At 54.1% G+C, this 25,769-nt stretch overlaps 1 protein-coding gene and 1 long non-coding RNA gene across 6 annotated transcripts in view; one reads left to right on the top strand and one right to left on the bottom strand.

The window, feature by feature from the left end:
- Positions 1–25,769, top strand: part of PPP1R12B (protein phosphatase 1 regulatory subunit 12B) — a 168,355-nt gene that overhangs the window by 85,721 nt on the left and 56,865 nt on the right. For all 5 annotated transcript variants that reach the window (XM_060396798.1, XM_060396796.1, XM_060396795.1 and 2 more), the window contains one exon: positions 17,506–17,596. In XM_060396798.1, the coding sequence (XP_060252781.1) occupies positions 17,506–17,596 (91 nt within the window). The remainder of the gene's footprint in view (positions 1–17,505; positions 17,597–25,769) is intronic.
- Positions 59–3,298, bottom strand: LOC121816088 (uncharacterized). Its single transcript, XR_006055553.1, has 2 exons — positions 2,789–3,298; positions 59–1,124 (listed from the first exon to the last, which is right to left on the bottom strand). It is a non-coding gene; the product is annotated as an uncharacterized LOC121816088 (long non-coding RNA).

Below are 25,769 nucleotides of genomic sequence, written 5' to 3'. Positions count from 1 at the left end.
GGAGCCTGGTGGGCTGCCGTTTATGGGGTCGCACAGAGTCGGACACGACTGAAGTGACTTAGCAGCAACAGCAGCATGTATTTTAAGTAAATAAAACAGGTCAGATATTTACCTCAGAGAGACAAGCTGGTGTGGGTGTGTGAAGGTATAAGGCGCCGCTTGAGTTGGCCTTTGAACAGGAAATCATAGTGAAGAGGCTGATGCGTTGAGCTCCGGGTAGAAGCTGTTCGCCTGCTACAAACGGGACAATCGGACTGAATGGCAGTGAATGTTTTCCCGTGTGTGTGAGTCGTCCCCTCATGGCCTCGGGTGCGCAGAGGACCGGATTCCAGACAGGATTCGGAAGGGACCAGGTCAGGCCGTGTAGGAGGCTCTGCTGCCGGGTCGTCGGTTTGGCCCACGGAGTCGCTGCCCGTGGGACCTTCTGGACTCGGCCTCCGGGAGCCAGACCCTTCCCTCCCTGCTCCTCCCATCCCCCTGCCCCGTGTGTCTCTGGTGGTCGCCCGACTTTACGTTGCAGGTAGCAAGCCCAGACGTCCCCGCGTGTGTGTGACGTCCACGCCGACCCTTTGTTTTGGGATGGCCGCTGTCCCCTTCTCTGCTGAACCAAGTTCTGTTCTTCCTGGGAGAGCTCCTGACAGCAACCCTGCTGCTGGCTCTGTCCCCCAGGCCCGGCCGAGGTCAGGGTCCGCTCCCCGTGCGCCTCTGCGGCCCAGTGCTCAGGCTGGTCCGGCTGCCGCGGCTGCCGCGGGAGCTCCCTGGGGGCTGGTCCTGCCGCGATCTCCGCACAGCACGCGGGTGTTGGGTGGGGGCCAGCGTGCTGCTGTGCAGTGACCCCCGTGTCCAGCGGGGGGCAGCAGAGGCACGTGTGGTGACCGTGGTGACTTGGGAAGGCGGCCCCCGGGACCTTGCTGCTCTGTGTTTGGGTCGTTCCTTCCCGGGGGTGTCCAGGCGGGTGGACTCTCCTCCTGGTGAGAGCGGCAGGCACAGGGGAGGGCTCCTGGGCCCTGCACCTCGAGGTTGCCTTTTAACTTAGCTCCGGTCCGCTTGGAGACCAGAGGTGGCCGTCCCGTCAGCCACACACTCACTGCTGTGCCGGTAGCCGTGGGTTTAAAATGAGAGCCCTAAAAAAAAAAAAAATAAATAAAATAAAATAAAATGAGAGCCCTGCCTGCTTCATGCCCCGAGACCGGGGATGCCAGGTGCCCGCCTCGGAGGCCGAGAGGGAGCAGACTGTCGGGGCGGGGGGTGTATTAGGCGCTCGGAGAAGAAGGCGGGTTGTGTAGGGTGGGTGGTCCCACACATGACCTACCTAGAGAAGGCCATGAAGTGAGGGGGACCCGAGCCGCCTTCAGGCGTGGGAGGCCTAGACAGGTCGAGGGGGTTGATGTTTGTGAACACTTACTATGTACCAATTCCCCCAGACGCATTCAGCCTTCGTAGCTGTGAGATGAATAGTACTTTTCCTTAGTACATATAAGAAAGTGGAGGTGGACTACGGTCCTGCCCACAGTCATAGAGCTGGTACGTGGCAAAGCCAGGGCTCAGAGCCAGGCCTCTGGGACGTCACTGCCCCCTGCTCTGACCCCGCGGGGCAGCGTCCGAGGCACCAGTCTCCACTGGGCCCTGGGCGCCGTGAACTGGCTGTGTGGGCGCAGGCCTAGGGCTCTGGACGTTCTGATTTTGAAGGACGTGAGTATGTGGCCTGGGAGAAACCGTCCTGAGAACAGAGACTGGAAGCTCTCTGTGCCGTCTGAGGCCAAAGGGCACGCAGGGCTCCTGGAAGCCGCCTGCCGTCTCTTCGGCAGGCGCACGGCGCCCACGGGGGTGCCCCAGAGCCTGGGGGCACCTCTTTCTGAAGAGCTGGGGCTGGCTACCGGAGTCACCTGGGCGAGCCGCTGCCTCTGGCTCTTCCTCAGACGCTTTTCCTCAGGCTCCCAGTTCACGCTGGGCAGTAGAGCCTCCTCACTTTTATTTTGTTTCCTCTGAAGAAACCCTAGTCTTCCGACCTTAAAACGGGGGGAGTAGAGCATGACTCGCGGTTCCCGTGTGCTTTTGCTGACCTGTGATAAAGTGTAGTGACAGCTTGGGGACCGGGGGGGGGGATCTCGGCTCCTCCCTGAAGAAGCACGTGGAGGAGGGGCGCCCCGAGCACGCTGGGGATGGCAGGGCTGCCTCCTCATGTGCCTGGGCCAAGGTGCCTGCCCAGGGGCGCATCGCCACCGTCTGGCCTGGAGCCCCCGTGCCAGCCGCCCGTCACCCGCTCCCCGTGCCGCTCTCGAGGCGGGGCTGATGCACCTTGTCCTCACGCCGCCTCTTCCCTCTGAGACCTGCTGCCGGGGGCTCTGCCCTGCCGCTTCCCCACTGACCCCACGCCTACGCCGCCGACTCTGCCTGTGCCCCCGGAGCCTATGTCTTCCGTCCCCTGCGTCCTCTCCCTCCTCTGGCTCCTGCAGCCCTCCCGCCCCTGCCGGCTGCTCCTCTTCTCCTCTGGGACCGCCCCCCGCCACCAGCTGCTCAGGCCCCTCTGCGTCCTCTGGGCTTTTCTCTTGGGACCTTCCTGACACCATGGAGTCTGACTGCCGGGGGCTGCCCAGGACTCTCGCTGGTCGTGTGTGTGTGGGTGTGGGTGTGTGTGGGTGTGTGTGGGTGTGGAGTCTGACTGCCGGGGGCTGCCCAGGACTCTCGCTGGTCGTGTGTGTGTGTGTGTGTGTGTGTGTGTGTGTGTGAGCCCAGGACTCTCGCTAGTCGTGTGTGTGTGTGTGTCTGTGTGTGTAATTTTACTTACTTGTCTTGGCCTGCGCTGTGTCTGCGTGGCTGCGTCCAGGCCTCTCTCTAGCTGCAGAGGGCTCTAGGGGATCAGGGCTCAGCGCCTGTGGCTCCCAGGCTTCGTTGCTCCTCGGCGTGCGCGATCTTCTGGGTCAGGGATCGAGCCTGTGCCTCCTGCCTTGGCAGGTGGGTTCTTTACCCCTGAGCTGCCAGGGAAACCCTTGCCGTTGTTTTCCTGGCCGTTCGTTTCCTTTCCCTCTATTTTGTCTCCATCCGTTCAGGGTGATGCTGGAGGTATGCACTGCCTTGCGTTCTCAATTTCTCTTCAGAACGAGGGTGTAAGCAAAAGAACCAAACCACTCCCTTCCCTCTGACTCTGAAAGGCAGGAAAGTGCGGGCAAAGTCTGTTTGCTCTTATACATTTTTGTCCTTGTTAAAGGCCTTGAATAGATGTCACTCTGCTGAGGAACATGAAAATCAAAGACTTCTTTTCTTCTCCCTAGAAGTGACCAAGCCTCCTCGAGTCCTATCTGCCCTTCCCCTTGAAAACACATCAGAGCACCCTCCCTCTCCACCTGCACGGCCCTCGGGAACCCTGCCCTCCCCCTCCCTTGGGAACTGAGAAACATCAGTAACCTCAGATACGCAGATGACGCCGCCCTTATGGCAGAAAGTGAAGAGGAACTAAAAAGCCTCTTGATGAAAGTGAAAGAGGAGAGAACAAGTTGGCTTAACTCAGCATTCAAAAAACTAAGATCATATCATCCGGTCCCATCACTTCATGGCAAATAGATGGGAAACAGTGGAAACAGTGACAGACTTTATTTTTCTGGGATCCAGAATCACTGCAGATGGTGACTGCAGCCATGAAATTAAAAGACGCTTGCTCCTTGGAAGAAAAGTTATGACCACCTGCTGCTGCTGCTGCTAAGGTGCTTCAGTCGTGTCCGACTCTGTGTGACCCCATAGACAGCAGCCCACCAGGCTCCCCCGTCCTCTCCAGGCAAGAACACTGGAGTGGGTTGCTGTTTCCTTCTCCAGTGCAGGAAAGTGAAAAGTCAAAGTGAAGTTGCTCAGTCGTGTCCAACTCTTCGTGACCCCATGGACTGTGGCCCACCAGACTCCTCCATCCATGGGATTTCCCAGGCAAGAGTGCTGGAGTGGAGTGCCATTGCCTTCTCCATATGACTAACCTAGACAGCATATTAAAAGCAGAGACATTACTTTGCTAAAAAAGGTCCATCTAGTCAAAGCTGTGGTTTTTCCAGTGGTCACGTATGGATGGAGAGGTGGACTATAAAGAAACCTGAACACCGAAGAATTGATGCTTTTGAACTGTGATGTTGGAGAAGACTCTTGCAAGTCCCTTGGACTGCAAGGAGATCCAACCAGTCCATCCTATAGGAAATGATGCTGAAGCTGAAACTCTAATACTTTGGCCACCTGATGGGAAGAGCTGACTCACTGGAAAAGACCCTGATGCTGGGAAAGATTGAAGGCTGGAGGAGAAGGGGACGACAGAGGATGAGATGGTTGGATGGCATCACCGTCTCAATGGCCATGAGTTTGAGCAAGCTCTGGGAGTTGGTGATGGACAGGGAGGCCTGGCGTGTGGCAGTCTGTGGGGTTGCAGAGTCGGCCACGACTGAGCGACTGAACTGAAGAGGCATGCATAGTCTCGCCATCCCGCAATACCTCTGCTGACATCGTTAAGTGTTACTCACTTGGAGATGAAGCTGTGCCGTGTTTCATTTTTAAAATATCCTTGTTACATATTTAAAACATCCAACATATCAGTTTTTATCCCTATCAAGTCCTGTGTCTTGCCTACTGGCTTCAATTTTTAAAATAAGTTGCTAAAATCTCGTTCACACCGCTGTGTCCCCTCAGTCCCGTCTCCCTGGCCCCCCCTCGAGGGGCCACTGCTGTGCGTTTGGGCGTCACCATTTTCAGATCTTGTCAGTCGTTACTTCACGTGTGTGCACACATACCGTCCTTTTACAAGGGCTCACTGTGTGTGTGAATTGTGGTGTTCTCTGCACAGCAGTCTGGAACCTGCTGTTCTCACTTAGCGGGTCTGTCTGTCCATTTTCATTGCTCGCCGAGGCCATGGTGTGAGCGCAGCGCGGTTGGGTTAGGTGCCTTTGCTACTGATGGGCATCCAGGGCGCTTGCCTGGTGCCCCCCGGCGCTGCAGCTGTGCTGCGCACGCTCGCTCCTGGCCCCTTGCGTGCGTGCAGCACTCTGTCCAGGGCGCTTGTTCCCGAGGAGGCCCGCTGTCAGGAGCCGGGTGTGGCTTCTGGAGAGGCCACCCTGCCTGCTCCTGGTCTCACCCGCCACAGTGAGCATGCAGTTCTCTGCAGCCCACGGTGCGCTTGATGATATCAGTGGGTGTGTAAAAACAAAGGAAGATGAAGTGGCTTCTCTTTGTGTTAATTTGCATTTCGTGATTACTAGTGAAAGTGAACGTCTCTTGTTTATGAGGCTTTCGGGGTTTCCTCTTTTGTAAATTCCTTTATTATATGCTTTATTTTTTTCCTGTTGGAATTTGGCCCTTTTTTAAAACCTTGGTACAAGGTCTTCACATAGTCTAGACGCCAGTATCTGCAGGTCCACGCACACGTGACGGGGTCTAGACACCAGCATCTGCAGGTCCGCGCACACGTGACGGCCCAGTTTGTCTTGGAGCGTGTGGATGTTCTGTAATTCTGCATCCTCGCTATTGTTGAAGATCTGAGTTATTTCCATAAATATTTTGTGTGTTGACTTTCTTGGATTTTCTTTCTTTCTGATTAAAAGAGAAAAAGCTGTGGTGAGGCTGCGTTTGACCTGGTCTATCCTGCAGTCAGGGACAGATGTTTGAGAGTGGGCCAGGCCAGCTGGCAGGTGTAGCCTGGGAGTGAGACGAAGCAGCCTTGCCGCCCCCTGGTGCTTGTCTGCCCTTCTTGGCACCCGTGGACTCACTGTAGGGTGGCCTCCGTAAATACACCACTGTCCTGTGGAAGTGGCTTTGGCGTTCAAGGATGGAGTGATTTTAATGGAACGGGTGCTATCGGCGGATGCTTGTCTTGCTTCCTTCCCGGTTTGAAATTAACCATGAGCCCCCTTCTCAGCTCAGAGCAGAGCTCAGACGCAGGGTTCCCCAGCGCTGTTGCAGAAAGCAGCGCCCGTGGGTGGGTTCCGGGTGAGAGCCGATCCTCATCACGAGGGCTCACAGCCTTGTGCAGTCCTGGGAGACCCCTTGGTGCCTTCTCTTCAGGCTGCCTCACGTACCTGCAGTTTACTTAGAGAGCCCCGGGGCCTGTGCTGAAAGTAGCACCAAGGGCATTATGGCCTCTTCCAAATGAATTATCCACTTCCAGGAAAACTAATTAAGGGGAGCTCCTTAATAGACTAGGTGGCATGGATATTATAGCGCCTTTCTTTCTTTTCCAAATCACTGCTGAGCTTCTGACGTGGGATGGAGAGGTCGTGGCTGGAAGCAGCGGCCGGGCCGTCCCTGGCACCTGCCCTGGTGCTGGGTGAAGAGGCGGTGGCAGCCGGGAATGCCCTCGTTGCGTGAGGACCTCGGGCTGAGAGTGCTCAGACGTCTTGTCCGGGGTTTTCTAGCACGGGTGCTGCGGGGCCAGGGTTCGAACCCCGGCCGTCTGGCTCCACGTCTGGTCCTTCCACACTGACCTTGTCGGGAGGTGTTCTAGGCCGTTTATTACTGTGACGACTTTCTTGATGCTCACTGACGATTTTGCACAGCTTTCTGAGATAGAATTGGCGCATGTGTTGTAAATAAAGGAGCACTGTGAACTTTAGAGGCAGAGAGCAAATTATTTCTTGCAGTCAAATTATTGTAGTAACAACTTATTTTGCTTATTTCCAACTATTTGAATTCTACTGACCATGTAACTTCAGACAAAGCAAAATGTTTCCCGCCTTCCAGGAGACGCAGTAGGCAGGTATGGTAATTAGATGATTTGGCATTGAAATTCCTTCCTCTGTCCCTGCGTTGCAGGTGTGAGCCTGGCTTTTATCTGGAGGCCAGAGCAGGGGCAGATGTAAAGCCGAGGCTTCTGCTGCGCTGTCGCTGCCGTATCCTGTGGGCTGACGCGTCTGCAGAGCAGAGCTGTGCAGGGCAGATGTGTGAGCGCCCGCGACGTGCGGTGTGGGTTTGCCCCGGCATGGGCGTTGCCGGGACTTCTCTGTAAGGGCCAGGTGATGAATATTTTGGACTTTGCAGGCCATGTGGTTTCGGTCACAAATACTAAACCCTGCTGCTGCTGTTGGTAAGACCTGGTTTGCAGAATGTGGTGGCCGGGTGTGGCTCCAGGATTGCAGCGCACTCCCTGGTCTGGGCTTAGAACGTTCAGGACTCAGGCGCTGCTGAAAGCGCAGGGTGTCCCCCGGGAAACCGGGCGTGGAGGAGCTCATTTCTGTGGATCTGGAACCCACATCGGGGCGACAAAAGTGAATGAGGATGTTCCTTCCCTCCTCAGAAAGTCTTAAGATCAAGTACTCGGGTTTTCTGAGGTTTGCTTTTATAAGTGTTTCCCTTACAGCTTAGTGCAGATCTCACATACTGACACAGGCCGCAAAGCCACACACGTGACAGCAATAGAAATAGACCGTGACACAGCAGACAGAGGATGCAGGCGCGCACAGGTGGGGGTCTCGCCGTCTGTGCGCTTGTTCTCCGGAAAGATTCAGTCTGTTTGGTTTTCACATGTTGGTCTGTTTTCTGATTGTTTCTGAGAAGAACGTGTGTGATTTCAAACACTTAAGACTCCAAGTGAGGTGAAAGGCCCTCGATTTCCCCCCAGAGCTGTTTTTATCAGCTGCATTGCTCTTGTTCGATGAAAGTCACTGGAGCAGGTGGTGAGATGTGCCCGTTGGAAGCTTGCACCTTCACTGTGGCTTCTGTCCAGGGTGCAGAGAAGAGACGACAGTCAAGAGTTGGGTGGCTTAGGGGCACTCCCTGTGTTTGCAGGCAGAGGTGCGGTGTGAGGAGGCTGCCTGGCACCCAGGCGGATCTCCTGGGGAGGGCTGGTCTTCAGTGTGGCCACTGACTCACTGACTTCAACGCTGGCCTATGGCTTGCAAGTTTGGAGGCTCAGGTTTGTCCAGTGCCCCGAGGAGAGTATACTCAGGAAGGAGGCATTCACTGTGCGCTGAGAGCGTACGGCAGCTCCAGCTCACTGACCCACGTGGCGGGAAAATCTCTCTCAACATGCAGCCTGGCTGAGGACCTCTGTTCAGACTATGGCATGTCTTATAACAGACAAACCCTCCCACTGAGAATAAGCAGAGAAGGTGGATAAGCAGAAGGGGAAGAAGCCTGCGGAGGTGCTGGAGAGACGGTGACTCATGGCCGCTGGGCATGTCCTAGTCCTGGAGGGAGTCACAAGGAGGTGAACCCTGCCCCGGGCTGTGCTGTCCCCGAGGCACTGGTTACAAGGCTCCTCACGCTGAGGGGACAGAAGCCAGAGTTCAGAAACAGGGCCCCAGGGGCCCCTAGACTTCCGCTGGGACCGCCAAGGGCCCGCCTTCTGGCCGCCAGGCTTCCCAGACCCAGGCCAGCTTTGCAGAGACTGAAGCCCAGCCTCTGAGCAGCTCAGTCTCAAGGTGGGTTCAGAGGGCTTGCCTGAGCCCCCTCTTCCTCACAGTGTGGTCTGCACATCACCAGTGTCACCTGAGAACCAGTCAGAAGCTTCTCGGATGCCCTCCAGACCTGCTGAGTCAGTGCTGTGGGGGGGGAGCCCTGTGAGGTTCGTAGTCACGGCCTTCCGAGCAACGCTGCTGCGTGGAAGTCGGGGGGCCACTTCCTCAGCCTGACTGCCAGGGAAGAGGGTCCCCTGTGGAGGGTGGCAGTGCTTCCAGAGCTGCAAGCCATTACGATTTTCTTTCATTGAAAATTCTGGCATTAGTTTTAAAAGTGACCGTACATGCTGAGTAAGCGACTGATTCATGAAAGACTAGGAGAAAATACAGGCGCTAGGGGCAGGCTCAGGTTGGCATGTTCAAGGCAACGGAAGGCAAGATGGAGAATCTCAGTGGAGAACTGCTCTCTGTTCAGGAAGATGGGAACTCTAGAGCTGAAAACTAAAGTAACAAGAAACCACTTGCAGAAGAGCAGCCCGGGAGAGGACTCGCGAGCTGCACAGACTGGACAGCAGGAGGCGCCCGGCCCGGCGTGCAGCCCAGGAGAGGACTCGCGAGCTGCACAGACCGGACAGCAGGAGGCGCCTGGCCCGGCGTGCAGCCCAGGAGAGGACTCGCGAGCTGCACAGACTGGACAGCAGGAGGCGCCCGGCCCGGCGTGCAGCCCAGGAGAGGACTCGCGAGCTGCACAGACCGGACAGCAGGAGGCGCCTGGCCCGGCGTGCAGCCCAGGAGAGGACTCGCGAACTGCACAGACCGGACAGCAGGAGGCGCCCGGCGTGCAGCCTGGGAGAGGACTCGCGAGCTGCACAGACCGGACAGCAGGAGGCGCCCGGCGTGCAGCCCAGAGAGAGAGCAGGAAGGCCAGGAAGAGCGTCCTCAGATCGGAGGGCGGCGGGGCGCCCTGGGGCGCTGACCTGCAGCTGGAGAGGAGGGGGCCCAGCTGCCTCTCCTGGCCGGCGCCGCTTCCTCCCGGGACTCGGATGCTCAGACCCGCCCTTCAGACGTGGGTGCGTAGCCAACATTTTCTTGAAAGCGAGCAAACTGAACCTGTCATTTTGAGTATTGGTTGCAAATTATAACATTTAAGGCAGAAGTTAGAATTTTGGAAGACTTGTACCTTTTGGGTGACAGTACTCACTGCTTCCCAATGTGCAAAGACTTCTGAGACCAAAGCCAGTGTTAGAGAACGTGGAGTTTTAGGAATTTTATTATTTCTTATTGATATAATGGATGAAATGAACACTTTCTCTCTGGTGCACAGTGCAGTGATTTGATACGCATGTTACAGAGGGACAGCCACAATCTCTTTAATTGCCGTCTGGCCCCGCACGAGCTTTCTTTTTCCCTCTCTGAGCAAGTCTCGGATACGCAGTGCGTGTCGGTTGCTGTGGCCCCGTGTGGCACACACTCCCGGCACTGGCTGCCGTGTAACTGGAAGTTTGCTCCTTCTGAATACCTCACCCACTTTGCCCACCTGCACCCCCAGCAACCCCCAGGCTGTTCTCCGCACCTGTGAGCTCTTAGATTCCCATGCAAATGAGGCCACAGCGTATTTGTCTGCGACTTACTTCACCCAGCGTGGGCCCTCAAGGCCGTCCATGTTGTGGCAGGTGGCAGGGTTTCCTCCTTTGGTGACTAAATAGTGTTCTGCTGTGTGCGTGTGTGCGCATGTGCGTGCGTGTATGTGCGCGTGTGTGCGTGCACACACATTTCTCTATGCGCTCATGTTGATGGACACGTGGCTGCTTCCCTGTCTTGGCAGATGAGACTGGTGCACGTGGGGAGCAGCTCTGGCGCCGCTCGAGGTGGTGCTCTGGTTTCCTTCAGGTAAATGCCCAGCAGGGGGCTCGCTGGGCCGCATGGCAGTTCTGGGGTTGCCGTTCTCCAGCGGCTGCAGCAGCTTACGTCCCCCAGCGGTGCGTGAGGACGCCGTCTCCGCATCCTCGCCAGCGCTGGTTGCTTCTTGTCTGGTAGCCGTCCTGACAGGTGTGAGGTGACCTCTCACTGTGCCTGTGGTTGGCGTTTCCCTGGTGATGAGTGGTGTGAGCGCCTTTTCATGCGCCTGTTGTCCATCTTCTTGGGGAAAAGTCTGTTCAGATCCTTTGCCTGTTTTTTAATTGGAGTGTTTGTTTTCTGCTGAGTTGTGTGAGTTTTTCGGTTTGGTTTTAAAGTTGCTATTGCGCGATGAAACGTGTTCGCGTTCGGGAGGGCTGCGCCAGTATTTCCCCAGAGCCACGTCTGGGGAAGGCACTGCAGCCCACGTGCAAGACAGACGACTGGGTTCTAGCGTAGCGGGCGCGAGAGCCCTGCTGACGTGGCTTCAGGGTCCACGTTTCAGCTGACCTTAGGGGTCACTACCTGTGTTAGTTACTGTGGCTGTGTGACTGCAGAGGACTGCCCACAGTTACCTGGAAGAGCTGCTCTAAGGCTCCTTGCTTCTCCAGCTACATGTCTCCGCAGCACTGGGTACTTTTGCACATTTCAGCTAAAACAAAACACACACATATTGAATGAAGAAGTGTGCATTAAAACCCAGCCGTCTCGTTTTAAGGCGACATTAAAGAAATTCACAAACATGTAAAAGTAATACTCTTACGAAAATTTTGTTTTAGAACATATATTTTCATAAAAGGTAAATTATTGATATTAACATGTAATAGGGCTGTCATTTTCTAATAAATTCACAAATGCTGTTTAATTTCTCGATTTTAATGTCTAATAAGGTAAATATTAATAGATATACCCCATATAAACAGAGGCTGTTTGGGGATCTTCAGCACTTTTTAAAATGTGAACGGTCCATGACCAAACAGTCTGAGAGCCGTTGTGTAGACGCAGGTGGAGCCTGCGTGACCGCGTCCCAGCGTCGCTCCCGGGCCACGTGTGGCTCGCGTGAGGCTCACGTGAGGCTCGCGTGTGGCTCGTGTGAGGCTCGCGTGAGGCTCACGTGAGGCTCGCATGTGGCTCGTGTGAGGCTCGTGTGTGGCTCATGTGAGGCTCGTGTGTGGCTCACGTGAGGCTCGCGTGTGGCTCGTGTGCGGCTCGCGTGTGGCCCCGTGTGGCCCCGTGATGCTCGGCGGCTGCCCCGCGAGGAGTGAGTCTGCCAGCGCACTGGCTCTGCAGCCGCGTTTGGCCGCGTTATGTCTCTGTATCACAGCTGGCTGTTCTCACAGTGCTTTAAACTTTTCCTTGCTGTATTCGTCATGATATCTGTGATCAGTGGTCTTTGAGGTTACTGTTGTAATTGTCCGGGGTGCTACACACCACACCCATATGAAACCACCAACAATCAGAAATGCCGCTTTTCACTGCTCCGCTGACCAGCAGCTCCCCCATCCCTCTCCCGTGCCTTGGGCGTCCCTCTCCCTGGGGACACAGCAGTACTGAACTCAGGCCGGGAGAGTCCCCACCAGAGTCCCTAAGTATCCAACCGGCAGGAGGAGGTGCGTGCCTCCCAGTCTAAATCTAAACCTAGAAATGACTGTGCTCAGTGAGGAAGGCACTTCGAAAGCCAGACAGGCCTAGAGCTGGGCCTCTTGCACCGAACAGCCAGGCTGGGGATGGAAAGGACAGGAGCTTAGAGGAGTGGAAAGTGCTGCTTCAGTGGGTGATTAGAAAGGGAGGCAGCCTCACCGCTGGCGTAGAGAGGGAAAGCCCGAGTGGTCTGGGTAGAGGGTCAGACAGACAAGCTTCCTTTAGTCACAGCCTTGCCCAGAGCGAGGCCTTAGCTCCCTTCAGTTCTAGGACGGCAGACAGGTGAGGACGCTGCGGAAGGAAAGGCTGAAGCTTAGCAGAAGTTGATCATGAGGTTTGAGGAGAGATGCCATCTTAATAACATACAATTATAACGCTGAATATTCATTAGAAGGACTGAAGCTGATTGTGGCCACCTGATGTAAAGAGCTAATTCTTTGGAAAAGACCCTGATGCTGGGAAAGATCGAAGGCAAGAAGAGAAGGGGGCAGCAGAGGCTGAGATGATTAGATGGCATCACAGACTCAACGGACATGGATTTGAGCAAACTCCTGGAGATAGTGGAGGACCGAGGAGCCTGGCAGGCTGCAGTCCATGGAGTCACACAGAGTGGAACATGACTTAGCGACTGAATAACGCAGATACGATGAGGTGAAGCAACAGGTGGTGATGTAGAAACTGCAGCAAGTTACCCAGAAGATGCCGCTGAGATCGTCCATGAGCGCCGCTGAGATCATCCATGAGCGCCGCTGAGATCGCCCGTGAGCGCGGCTGAGATCGCCCGTGAGCGCGGCTGAGATCGCCCGTGAGCGCGGCTGAGATCGCCCATGAACACAGCTGCACTAAACGACAGATTCTCAGTGTCGGTGAACCAGCCTCTGTTGGAAGAAGGTTCCATCCATGACTTCCATAGTTAGGCGAGCCAGTGCCTGGCTTCAAGGCTTTAAAGGACAGACTGCCTCCCTTGTTACAGGCTGGTGACTTTAAGTTGAATCCAGCGCTTGTTCACCATTTCGAGAACCAGGGCTCCTAAGAGTTATGCTGTGTCTGCCCTGCCTCTGCTCTGTGATGGAGCAAGAAAGCCTAAAGACAGCACTCCTGTTGACAGAAGGTTTCCTGAGCTTTTCAAGTTCATCGCTAAGACCTACTGCTCAGAAAATAAGGGTTCACAACATCGCTGCTCACTGACGGTGTGCCGGGTGTCACCCGGGAGCTCTGATGCAGGTGGGCAGTGGGATTCCTGTGGCTCATGCCTGCAAACACGTCTGTCCTGCAGCCTGAGGGTCAGGGAGTGATTTTGACTCTCTGGCCTATTGTTTAAGGACTACATTTCGTAAGGCTGTAACTGCCACAGATGTGAGTCCTCCAATGACCTGGGCAGAGTCAGTTGAAAACCCTCTGGAGAAGACTCACCAAGAACGTTTGTGACTCGTGGGAACAGATCAAAATATCCACCTTAGCAGGAGTTTGGAGGAAGTACATCCCTGCCCTCATGGATGAGTTCGAGGGGTCCAAGACTTGAGATCTGAAGGAGCTGTACCAGAGGACTAGGTGAGAAGGGGAGCCTGAGGCTGGGACAGAATCGCTGCATCTCGTGCTAAAGCTTGAAGGGTGAGGACCTGTTTCTCATGGATGAGCACGGGAAAGGGTTCTTGTTCACAGCAGCCAAGACACGGAAGCAACCTGAGCGTCCGTCAGCAGGTGAAGGGATAAAGACGAAGTGGTGCAGGCACACGTGAAATAAAACTCAGCTGTAAAAAGTTTGCAGCAACAGGCGTGTAACTAGAGGCTGTCGCAGGAAGTGAAGTTAGCCAGGCGGAAAAAAGACAAGTACCGTGTGATATATCACTAATATGTGGAGTCTTTAAAAACAAGAAAGATACAAATGAGCTTATATATAAAACAGAAGTAGTCACAGACATAAAAAGAAACTTACTGTTACTAGAGGGAAAAGAAGGGTGGTGAATTAGAACTTTGGGGCTCACATAGACACATTGTTGCTAAGTCACCTCAGTCGTGTCCGACCCTGTGTGACCCCAGAGATGGCAGCCCACCAGGCTCCGCCATCCCTAGGATTCTCCAGGCAAGAACACTGGAGTGGGTTGCCATTTCCTTCTCCAATGCATTAAAGTGAAAAGTGAAAGAAGTCACTTAGTCGTGTCTGACTCTTTGCAACCCCATGGACTGCAGCCCACCAGGCTCCTCTGTCCATGGGATTTTCCAGGCGAGAGCACTGGAGTGGGCTGCCATTGCCTTCTCCAACATAGACACGTTACTACGACACATAAAGCAGATGAATAGTAAGGGCCTCCGGTCCGGTGCAGGGGATTGTGCTCAGCGCTGTGACACCCTGAAGGGAAAAGAATCGGGGGAAGAATCGATGTCGGCACGCGCGTAACGGCCGCATCTCGCTGTGCCCTGAAACCAACAGGATGTTGCAGACCAGCTGCTGCTGTCCAGGCGCTCGGGCGTGTGCGACTCTCTGCGACGCTGTGGACCGCAGCAGGCCGGGCTGCCCTGTCCTTCACTGTCTCCTGGAGCTCGCTCAGACTCGCACATCCATGAGTCGGTGATGCCACCCAGCCATCTCATCCTGTCGTCCCCTTCTCCTGCCTTCAGTCTCTCCCAGCATCAGGGTCTTTTCCAATGAGTCGACTCTTCACATCAGGTGACCAAAGTATTGGAGCTTCAGCTTCAGTCCGTCCAATGAATATTCAGGATTAATCTCCTTTAGGATGGACTGGTTGGATCTCCTTGCAGTCCAAGGGACTCTCAAGAGTCTTCTCCAACACCGCAGTTCAAAAGCAGCAATTCTTCGGCGCTCAGCTTTCTTCGCAGTCCAACTCTCACATCCATACTTGCCAACTGAAAAATCAACTGTACTTCAATTTAAAAGATAAAATATTTTTTTAAAGTTTTTTTTGCAATGGAATCGTCTCCTGGTGAAGATGCTGCGGAGGCTTGAAAGTGGCAAGAAAGCCTTTGGATTCTCTCATGAGCTTAGCTGATGAAGCAGTGGCGGGGTTTGAGGATTGGCTCCAATTTCGAAAGGAACTCTACTGTGGGCAAAATGCTGTTGAACAGCATGACAGGCTGTGGGGAAGCCTGTTATGACAGGAAGAGTCGATCAGTGAGGCAGACTTTGTTGTCTCATTTTAAGAAATTACCGCAGCTCTCAGCAGCCACCACCCTGCTCCGTCTGCAGCCATCAGCATGGAGGCAAGACCCCCCACCAGCAAAAAGATTACATCTTGCTGAAGGCCTAGCTGATGGTTAGCATTTTAACAATAAAAGTGTGTTTAGTTGAAGGACATCCTTTATTTTCTAAAGACACCATGCTGTTGCACGCTTACTCAACTACAGTGCGCTGCAGACGTGATTTGCACAGGTGCTGGGCGCGCGGCTGAGCTCACTGCAGCTTTCGCTTTATTCTGGCGGTCTGGAGCTGACCTCAGCGTCTCTGAGGCCTGCGTGCGTTCCGGTGCCAGTTGAAACACATCGTTAGGATATCATCAGCAGTCACTCTATACGAAGACGTAGATAAGATTCCTTGGCAAACAAGTGTTAGCACAACAGAGAATCTGGACGGGCCAAACTCCGTTAAGGAAACGGAAACCCTTACTTAAAGCTTTCCCATAGAGGACACTCTAAACCCAGATGGCTCCACTGGGGAGCTCTTCCAATTGCTTAAGGAGGAACTGACCCCCGTCTCCCACAGATTCTCCAAACAGACAAGGAGAGAGTGCTTTTCACCTTTCATAACTTTTAATTCCCAGACTGGCCAGGTTGTTATAAGAAAGGAAAAGTACAGGCCAGTTTCTTCCAAGAATAAGGATGGGGAAATCCGGAAGTAAATAATACTGAATCTATATGAAAAGTACGTCTATATATGGTGATGCATCCCGGCCACGCTGAGCTTATCCCGAGGACTCAGAGTTGCTCTGTCATTTGAAAACCACTCAGCAAAATCCACCACATTCGCAGAAGGACGGAAACGATCATCTCAGTACCCGGGGGGAGACGCGACTGATAAACTGCACAGGCTAGTGACGAGAGCCAGAAGGAGCAGCACACACCTCCACACACACACACCCCCCAACACACACCACCACACACACACGCGCACATACACCAAGACACCACACACACCACACACACATCACACACACCACACACACCAACACACACACACACCCCACACACCTCCACACACACACACACACACACCTCCACACACACACACACACACACACACACACCACACACACACCACACACACCACACACACCACACACACCACACACACACACACACACACCCACACACCTCCACACACACACCAACACACACCTCCACACACACCACACACATACACCAACACACACCACACACACATGTACACACACATACACCAACACACAACACCACACACACACATACACCAACACACCACACACACCTACACTCACACCAACACACAAACCTCCACACACACACACACACCACACACACACACACACATACACCAACACACAACTACACATACCTACCCACACACACACACACACTACACACACACACACCACACACCACCCCACACACCACACACACGCACACACACATCACACATACACACATACACCACACACACACACACACACACACATACACCACACACACACACACGTACACACACACACACACCTACACACACACACACACACACACACACACACCACACACACCACACACACACACACCACACACACACACCACCAACAGAGACACACATAGCGACACCACACACACCTACACACACACACACATACACACACACCACACACACACACACACACACCAACACACAACACACACACACACTCACACCACACACACCTCCACACACACACACACACACACACACACACCCCACACACACACTACACACACCTACACACACACACACACACACACACACATACACTACACATACACACACACACCTACCACACATACACCAACACACACACCACACACACACACACTGCACACACTAGCGACAGCCACACACACCACACACACCTACACCAACACATACACACACCACACACACACCCCCACACACACACACACACACACCACCACCTCCACACACACCCCGCCTCCACACACACACCCCACCACACACACCCACACCCATACACACATCCCCACCTCCACACACACACCCCACACACACACATCCCCCCACCTGCTTCCAGGGAGGGAGGAGCTGCCTGCACTTGGGGAGCCGAGTCTGCTGTCTCGGCCGGAAGCCAGCTCTGAAGGCGGGAGTTGGGCGGCGGGTCACACCCCTCTTCACCTGCCCTGGAGGTTTGCACCCGGAGTGTGAGGCCAGGAAAGAAGCCACGTGAGGATGGGAGAGGGGAAGGAAGGGTCTCGTGCTGCGTTGGGACGCGGCTCTGCGTGCACGGGAGCAGGTCCAGAGCGAGTCTTGGCCTCTGTCGCCCTCTGCAGCGGCCTTCTGTGGCCGCCTCTGCCTGGCTCCGTCTAGGCGTGCGAGCCGCCCACGCGTGCCGGGGCCTCACCTCTGGTGTGCCTCTCCCCACAGGTCGTATCTGACTCCCGTCCGGGACGAGGAAGCAGAGTCCTTACGGAAGGCGCGCTCCAGACAGGCTCGGCAGACTCGAAGGTCTACCCAAGTGAGTGTGGCCTCTGTGTTTTGAATCCTTTGTTTGTCTGCCATTCCACTGGAAGTACAGTTAAAAAACAATAAACCGAGTGCCTTTTCGCAGCCCCTGCAGTAGAAGCTTTTGTGTTAAACCTCACACTGCACAGAATCAGATGCGTTCATGGCTACACATACCTGCTCTCGCTTCTGTTCTTCCAGGCGCAGAGCAGGCCTCTCCTCTTTCCTCGCTAAGCCTAATCATTTCCCTTGTGCTAAGGCCCCTGTTTCATTCCTGCAGGAAAAGCTCGGTGCTCACCACAGTTACCACGGGCTCACATGCTGCTCCTGGGTGTGCACTCGGGAGAGAAAGGCAGGCATCCACAGAGAAGCTCCTACACAGATTTTATAACAGCATTGTTCGCGGGAACCAGAAAGCCCCCTTCAGGGTCTCCTCTGGCTGGGCTTCACTTGCTGTGGAGGCCCCCCTCCCGTGTGGAGCCTGCACGTTGGCTGCAGGGCTGAGCCCTGGGCCCTTAGGCGCAGCGTGGTCGGCGCTGTGGAGCCGGGGCGCCCGCGGCCCCCAGCAGGTGTGGGTGGTGGGCTCAAGCTGGGCTGTTGCACAGACTGAACAAACAAGCAGTCAGCGAGACTTGAAACGCTGCACAGGTTCCTGTTGATGAACGAATGGATGGGCGGAATGGCCCATGTTCAAGGAGTGCTGTTTGGCAGCAAAGGGAAGTGAAGCCTTACAGCGTGCGCACACTGCGGCGCAGATGAGCCCGAAGCAGCAGCCGTGCCGGCGGCAGGCACGGGGCCCGGCTCCGTCCACGCCAACCCCCAGACTGGCAGAGAAGAGAAAGTGGACGAGTGTTCCCTGAGGGCTGGAGGGGGGACGGGAAGCGACCCCGAGGGTGTGGGGGGCGTCCCTGACGCTGGGTGCGGGTGTGTGCAGCCCGGGAGCGTGCTCAGAGGCAGTGTGTGTGCCGCCAGGTGTGGCTTATGTTCCACTAGTGATGTTACGAAAGGAAAGAGGCCTGAGGGAGGTATTGCGGTGAGGAATATCTCGCAAAGGTCGCCGAGACCCGATGGGTCGTCTCGGAAGCCTGGAGGCATGTGGGCAGCTGTCCCTTGGCTGAGCTGGGCCGTGGGCCTGTGGCAGCGACATGGACGGGGCCTGTGGTTGGGCATTAGGGAGGCAGAGGAGGGTGAGCTGGGCCGGCAGAGGGTGAGGAGTCAACAGGAGATGGTCCAGAGGGGTGAGAAGGCCATTTCCAGGGGGTGGGGAAGCCCCGCAGTTTCAGATGCTAAAGACGCCGAGCAGGAAGGCTCAGGACTGACGGACACCCAGGGCCGGGCAGGCGCTGTCACAGCTGTGACTGCTTGTGCTTGACGGCGGCTCCTTCCCCCAGAGGACGCAACCTCGAGAGGGCCAGACTGGCTGTCATTTGTTTGTTTGGGTTTATTGTGGAAGAACATGTAACGTGCAGCTTAATAATTTGGCCATTTTTAAGCAGACAGTTCATCGGCAGTAAAGACAGTCACGGTGTTTTGCAGCCATCCATCTTTGGAACGGCCTTCCTCTTCCAAACTGAAACTCTCGACCCCCTGGACCCTCGTTTGTTCCCCCGGCTGCCAGCAGCCCTGCTGTGCCCCTTCTCCCTGGCCTTGGCTCCAGGTGGCTGTGTGAGTGGAGTTGCAGCCCCTGCCCGCCGGCGGCAGCCTCTCCCTGTGCCGCCCACGTCGCCCTGCCTCGTGCGGCCGGACGGCGTTCCACGGTGTGTCCACACCGCGTCGTGTTCGGCTGCCACCCTGATGGACACTTGGCTGCTCCCACTGCTGGGCAGCCGTGAACAGTGTTGCTGTGGACATGATGTGCAGCTGACTCTTCAGTCCCTGCTTTTGTGTCTTTAGATACAGACCCGGAAGCAGAAGGGGCTGGATCACGTGTTTCTGTCTTGTTGTCGCTGCTTAGCCACTCAGTCGTGTCCGACTCTCTTGTGACGCCGGGGACTGTAGCCTGCCAGGCTCCTCTGCCCATGGGATTCTCCAGGCAAGAGCACTGGAGTGGGTTGCAGTTACCTTCTCCACGCTTCTGTCTGTCTTCTCGTTAATCTTATATCCTGTGCCTTTACCGAGTCCATGAGCCCTCGTGGCTTTGGGGTGGCATCGCTGAGATTTTCCATGTATAGGATCATGTTATCCACACACACTGACAGCTTTACTCATTCTTTTCCAGTGTGGGTTCCTTTTATTTCTTTTTCTTGTCTGATTCCTATAGCTAGGACTTCGAGTACGGTGTTGAATAAAAGTGGCAAGAGTGGGCATCCGTGTCTTGCTCCTGATCGTAGACAGATGCTTTTGGAACTGCACCGTTGAGCACGGTGTCCGCGCGGGGCTTCTCGTGTGCAGCCTGCGTTGTGTTGAGGTGCGTTTTCTCTGTCCACTCTCTGGAGAATTGTTCTTGCGTCGTGAATGGATGCTGAGTTTTGTCGGAAGCTCTTTGCGCCTCTACAGAGATGACCATACGGTTCTAGTCTTCGCTTCGTCCGTGTGGTGTCGGCCCCACTGATTGACGTGTAGGTGCTAAATCCCCCTTACATGCCCCGGATGAGCCCCACCTGATCGCGGTGTTGCTAGTTGTCGTGGCTCAGTCTGAGTCCGGATCTCTGTGGTCCCATGGACTGCAGCGCCGCCTGGCTCCTCTGGCCTCCCCTGTCCCACATTCATGGTCGCTGAGTCAGCGATTCTATCTAACCGTCTCATCTCCTTTAGGATGGACTGGTGGGAGCGCCTTGCAGTCCAAGGGACTCTCAGGAGTCTTCTCCAACCACAGGTCAAAAGCGTCGACTCTTCGGCGCCCAGCCTCCTCTCTCATCACTGCTGGAGACGCCGCGGCTTTGACCGTGGACCTTTGCAGGCAACTGGTGCCTCTGCTCTGTTAATGCACTCGCTAGGCCTGTCATCACTCTCATTCCAAGGAGCAAGCGTCTTTGAGTTTCATGGCTACAGTCACTGCACTCTGCAGTGATTTTGGAGTCCAGAAAATAGAATCTGAAAACTGTTTCCGCTTTCTCCCCTTCTATTTGCCATGAAGTGATGGAACCAGATGCCATGATCTTAGTTTTCTGAATGTTGAATTCTTAGCCAGCTTTTTCACTCTCTTCTTTCACCTTCATCAAGAGGCTCTTTGCTTGCTCCTCACTTTCTGCCATTAAAATGGTGTCGTCTGCACATCTGAGGTTACTGATACTTCTCCGGGAAATCTTCATTCCAACTTGTGATTCCTCCAGCCCAGCGTTTCACCTGATGTACTCAGCATGTAAGTTAAGTAAGCAGGGGCACAGTGTGTACCCCTTGACGGCCTCCTTTCCCAATCTGGAGCCAGCCAGCTGATCCATCTCTAGTTCTGTTGCTTCCTGACCAGCATATGGATTTCTCAGGAGGCAGGTCAGGTGGTCTGGAACTCTCGACTCTTGAAGAATTTTCCACAGTTTGTTGCGATTCACACCGTCAAAGGCTTTGGTGTAGGCAGTGAAGCATAAGTAGATGTGTTTCTGAAATTCCCTTGCTTTCTCTGTGATCCAGCAGATGTTGGCAGTTGGATCTCTGGTTCCTCTGCCTTTTCTAAACCCAGCTTGTACGTCTGGAAATTCTCTGTTCACGTACTGTTGAAGCCTAGCTTGAAGGATTTTGAGCATTATCTTGCTAGCATGTGAAATGAGTGCAATTGTGCGGTAGTTTGAGCATTCTTTGGCATTGCCTTTCTTTGGGATTGGAATGAAAACTGACCTTTTCCAGTCCTGTGGCCGCTGCTGAGTTTTCCATATTTGCTGGCATATTGAGTGCAGCACTTTAACAGCATCATCTTTTAGGATTTGAAACAGCTCAGTTGGAATCCCGTCACCTCCACTAGCTTTGTTGGTAGTGATGCTTCCCAAGGCCCACTTGACTTCGTACTCAAGGATGTCAGACTCTGGTTATCCGGGTCATCAAGACCTTTCTTGTCTAGCTTTTCAGAGTCTCTTTTTGCCACCTCCTAATCTCTGCTGCTTCTGCCAGGGCCTCCCATTTCTGTCCTTTACTGAGCCTGGCCTTGGGTGAAGTGTTCCCATGACATCTTCAGCGTTCCTGAAGTGGCCTCTAGTCTTTCCCATTTTGCTGTTTTTTTCTATTTCTCTGCACTGCTTGTTTAAAGGGCTCTCTCGTCTCTCCTTGCTCTTCTCTGGGACTCTGCATTCAGTTGGTGCTGTCTTTCCCTCCCTTGCTTTCCATGTCTCAGATATTTGCAGGCCTCCTCAGACAACCGCATTGCCTTCTCGTGTTTCTTCTTTGGGTAGGTTTTGGTCACTGCTTCCCGTACAGTCTTAACAAACCTCCATCCTCAGTTCCTCAGGCGCCCCCTCAGGTCTGGTCCCTTGAATCTGCAGTCGTGAGCAGCCCCGCCCGCGGTGCGGTTGTGAGCAGCCCCGCCCTTTGGTCTTCTCAGAGCTGTTGGTAGTGCCCTCTGCTCTTGCCCAGTAGCACACCGGACACTTCCCACCTGGGGGCTCATCTTCCAGAATCATATTTTTTTGCCTTTTCATGCTCTCCGTGGGTTTTCCAGGCAAGAATACTGGAGTGGGCTGCCATTTCCTTCTCCAGTGAGACCCGTCTGTCTTGGGTGGCCTTGCAGGGCTGCATAGCTACATTGAATTGCACAAGCCCCTTCGCCACAACAAGCTGTGGTCCATGAAGAGGGATCATGGTGGTTGATCTTTTTAACGTTTATGGGATCTGGTTTGCTTGTATTTAATTGACAGTTTTCACATCTATGTTCATCAGGGATTTCAGCCTGTTGTTTTCTTTTTGTGTGTTATATCTGTCTGGTTTTGGTATTGAGATGATGCTGGCCTCAGAGAATGAGTTCAGAAGCATTCCTTACTCTTCTTTTTTGGAAGCTTTCGGAAGGATAGGTGTTATCTCTTCTCTAAATGTTTTGTAGAATTCACTTGTAAAACCACCTGGTCCTGGACTTCTGTTTGTGGGGAGCTTCTGTTATTATTGCTGATTCCGTTTCCTCACTGTTACTGGGTCAGGCCATCTTTCCTGTCTTCCTGGTTTAGATGGTCGTCTCTAGAAGCGTGCCATCTTTCTAGGTGGCGGCCCTTCTTGGCATATGCTTGCTCATAGCAGCCTCTCATTGCCTTTATTTCCGCAGTGTCAGTTGCAGCTTCTTTTCTGACTTGATTTGCGCTCTCTCTTTTTTGGATGAGTCTGGCTAAAGGTTTGTCAGTTTTTTTTATCTTTTTGAGGAACGAGGTTGATTCCATTGATCTTTTCGGTCACTTTTGGTCCCTGCTTCACCTGTTCCTACCCTTCCTGGTTCAGACTGTCATTTCTAGAAATGTGTCCATGTGTCTTTTCGAGGAACGAGGTTGGTTCCATCGATCTTCCCGTTTACTTTTGCTCCCTGCCTCGCCTGTTCCTACTCTGACCATTATGACTCTGCTGCTGACTCTTGTCGCAGTTCAGTCACTAAGTCGTCTCCAACTTTCTGCAACCCCACGGACAGGCTTCCCTGTCCTTCATCGTCTGCAGGAACGTGCCCAGCTTCGTGCCCATCGAGTCGGTGATGCCTTCCAACCGTCTCATCCTCCGTTGCCTTCTTCTCCCGCCTTCGATCTTTCCCAGCACCGGGGTCTTTTCCAGTCAGTCGGCTCTTAGCATCAGGTGGCCAAAGTACTGGAGCCTCAGCGTCAGTCCCTCCAGTGAATGTTCAGGGTTGATTTCCTCTAGGATTGACTGCTTTGATCGCCTTGCTGTCTGCTAACTGTGGATTTTGTTTATTCTTCTTTTTCTGATTCCTTTGGTGAAGGCTAGGTTGTGTGAGGTTTGCTATGTATCCTGAGGTAGGCCTGTATTGCTACAGATACCCCTTAGGACGGCCTTTGCAGCGCCCCGGAGGCCTCGGAGGGCTGCGCTTCCATCTCATTTGTCTCCGGGGGTGCTTTGGGCTCTGCTTCGGCCTCTCCAGTGGCCCATCAGTCGTCTAGTAGCACACTGTTTAGCCCCCATGTGTCTGTGGGTTTTGCAGGGTTTCTTTCTTTTTTCAGTTGGTTTCTAGTCTCAGAGCCTCGTGGTTGTAATAGATGCCTGATGTGGTCTCAGCTGCGCTAAATTCCCTGTGACTTGTGCAGCGGTGCAAATCTGCCCTGGAGAATGTGCGTCTGAGAGCGTGTGTGTGCCGCTGCTTTCGAAGGGAGGGGCCCTCTGGTCGGGCGTGACACACAGCCAGTGTCCCCGCCCTGACGCCCTGTGCGGGCCGCGTGTCCGCTGATGTGAGTGGGGTGGAGCCCCTCCTGTCGCTGTGTTGCTGCGGAGCCCCTGCCGCGTCTCTCACTCCTCCCCGGACTCGTTTAGGCGCTCCTGTGCTGGGTGCGCGTACGAGCGTGATTGCCGTGTCTCCCTTTCGGAGTCGTCCCTCGGGCATCGCGTCCTTTCCCTCCTTGTCTCTTGCAGCGCTCTGTTCTAGGGTGTGTCTCCTGGCTTTCTCTGGATTGCCGTCTGCATCGCATGCCTTGCCCATTCCCCTTGCTCTCAGGCTGCGTGTCTCAGGCCTGAAGTGTCTCCCTTGCTGGCAGTATGTGTGGGTCTTGTTTCTGTACCAGAGTGGATCCAGCCACTCTCTCTTGATTGGAGCATTTAATCCATGCACATTTACAGTGGTTATTGCTCTGTGTGTACCTGCTGTCACTCTGTTGCTGTTCTGAGACTGTTTTTGCAGTTCTTTCGCTCACCCCTCCTTTGTTCGTATCCCTTACGGTTTGAGGACTGTCTCTCGTGCTGTGTTTGGGCGTCTTTCCCTGCCTTGTGTCTGAGTCTGTCATAGTCTCCTGGCTTGTAATTACCATGAGGTTTGTGTTTCAAGTCGCTGATCGCTCTAATTTCAAAAAAATTTTAATAACCCTGCATTTGTCATTCTTTCCCCTCCAAGATTGCTGCTTTTTACCTATCTTACATCCTTTCATTTTGTCCCTTAACTGCTTATTGTGGATATAGTTGATTTTACTAGTCTTTTAACCTGTCTGCAGGGATCAAACCCAGGTCTCCCAGGTTGTGGTGGATTCTTACCATCTGAGCTGCAGGGAAGCCCACGAGCTTTGTACTTGGTTGCTTGATTGAGGCAAGCTTTGTACTTGGTTGATTGATTGAGGCGAGCTTTGTACTTGGTTGCTTGATTGATTGAGGCAAGCTTTGTACTTGGTTGATTGATTGATGTGAGCGTTGTACTTGGTTGCTTGATTGATGCGAGCTTTGTACTTGGTTGCTTGATGGAAGCGAGCTTTGTAATTGGTTGCTTGATTGAGGCGAGCTTTGTACTTGGTTGCTTGATGGATTGATGCTTCCTTTCCTGTGTGTTCGCCTTTGCCGGCGAGATTTTCCCTTTTGTAATTTCCACGCTTCTAGTTGTGACCTTTTCCCTTTCTTTTGCTTAGAGAAATCCCTTTAACATTTCTTGTAAAGCTGGTTTTGTGGTGCTGAACTCTCTTAGCTTTTGCTTGTGTATAAAACTTTTGCTTTCTTCATCCACTCCAGATGAGAGCCTCGCTGAGGAGGGTATTCTTGATTGTAGGCCTTTCCTTTTCAGCGCTGTGAATGTATCATGCCCCTTCTGTCTTACGGAGTTTTTGCTGAAAAGTCAGCTGATAACTGTATGGGAGTTCCCTTGTTTATAGCTTGTTGCTTCTCCGTTGCTGCTTTTAATATCCTCTCTTCGTCTCTAACTTTTGCCGATTTGATCCCGAGGTGCCTTGGTGTAGTCCTCTTTGGGTTATTCTCGGTGGGGACCCAGTGTTTCCTGGACCTGGATGTCTGTTTCGCTTCCCGGGTCAGGGAGCTTCCAGCTGTCGTGTCTCCAAGCGCGCTCAGTGGCCCCGTGGCCCCTTCTCCTCTGGGGCTCCTGTAACATGAGCATCGGTGCGCTTGCTGTCGTCCTGAGGCCTCCTACACCCGCGCATTTACGCGCACGCTCTCCTTGTCCTGTTCAGAGCCGGGACACCCCCCACTCTCCCTTGGGTCGCTGGCCCGTTCTCCGTAGCGCTCAGTCACCGCTTGGTCCCTTCTAGCGCGTTCCCGCTCTGGCCGCGGCTCTTGCCGCTGGCCGCGCTCTGCGCTCCCTGCCCCCCCGCTCTCCCTGCGGCTCTCCGGGCTCCGCCACAGGCGTT

Source organism: Ovis aries, chromosome 12, assembly GCF_016772045.2.
Source record: "Ovis aries strain OAR_USU_Benz2616 breed Rambouillet chromosome 12, ARS-UI_Ramb_v3.0, whole genome shotgun sequence".
NCBI classification, from domain to species: Eukaryota; Metazoa; Chordata; class Mammalia; order Artiodactyla; family Bovidae; genus Ovis; species Ovis aries.
The sequence above is the reverse complement of the archived record's forward strand: the minus strand, read 5'-3'. Positions and strand labels throughout refer to the sequence as shown.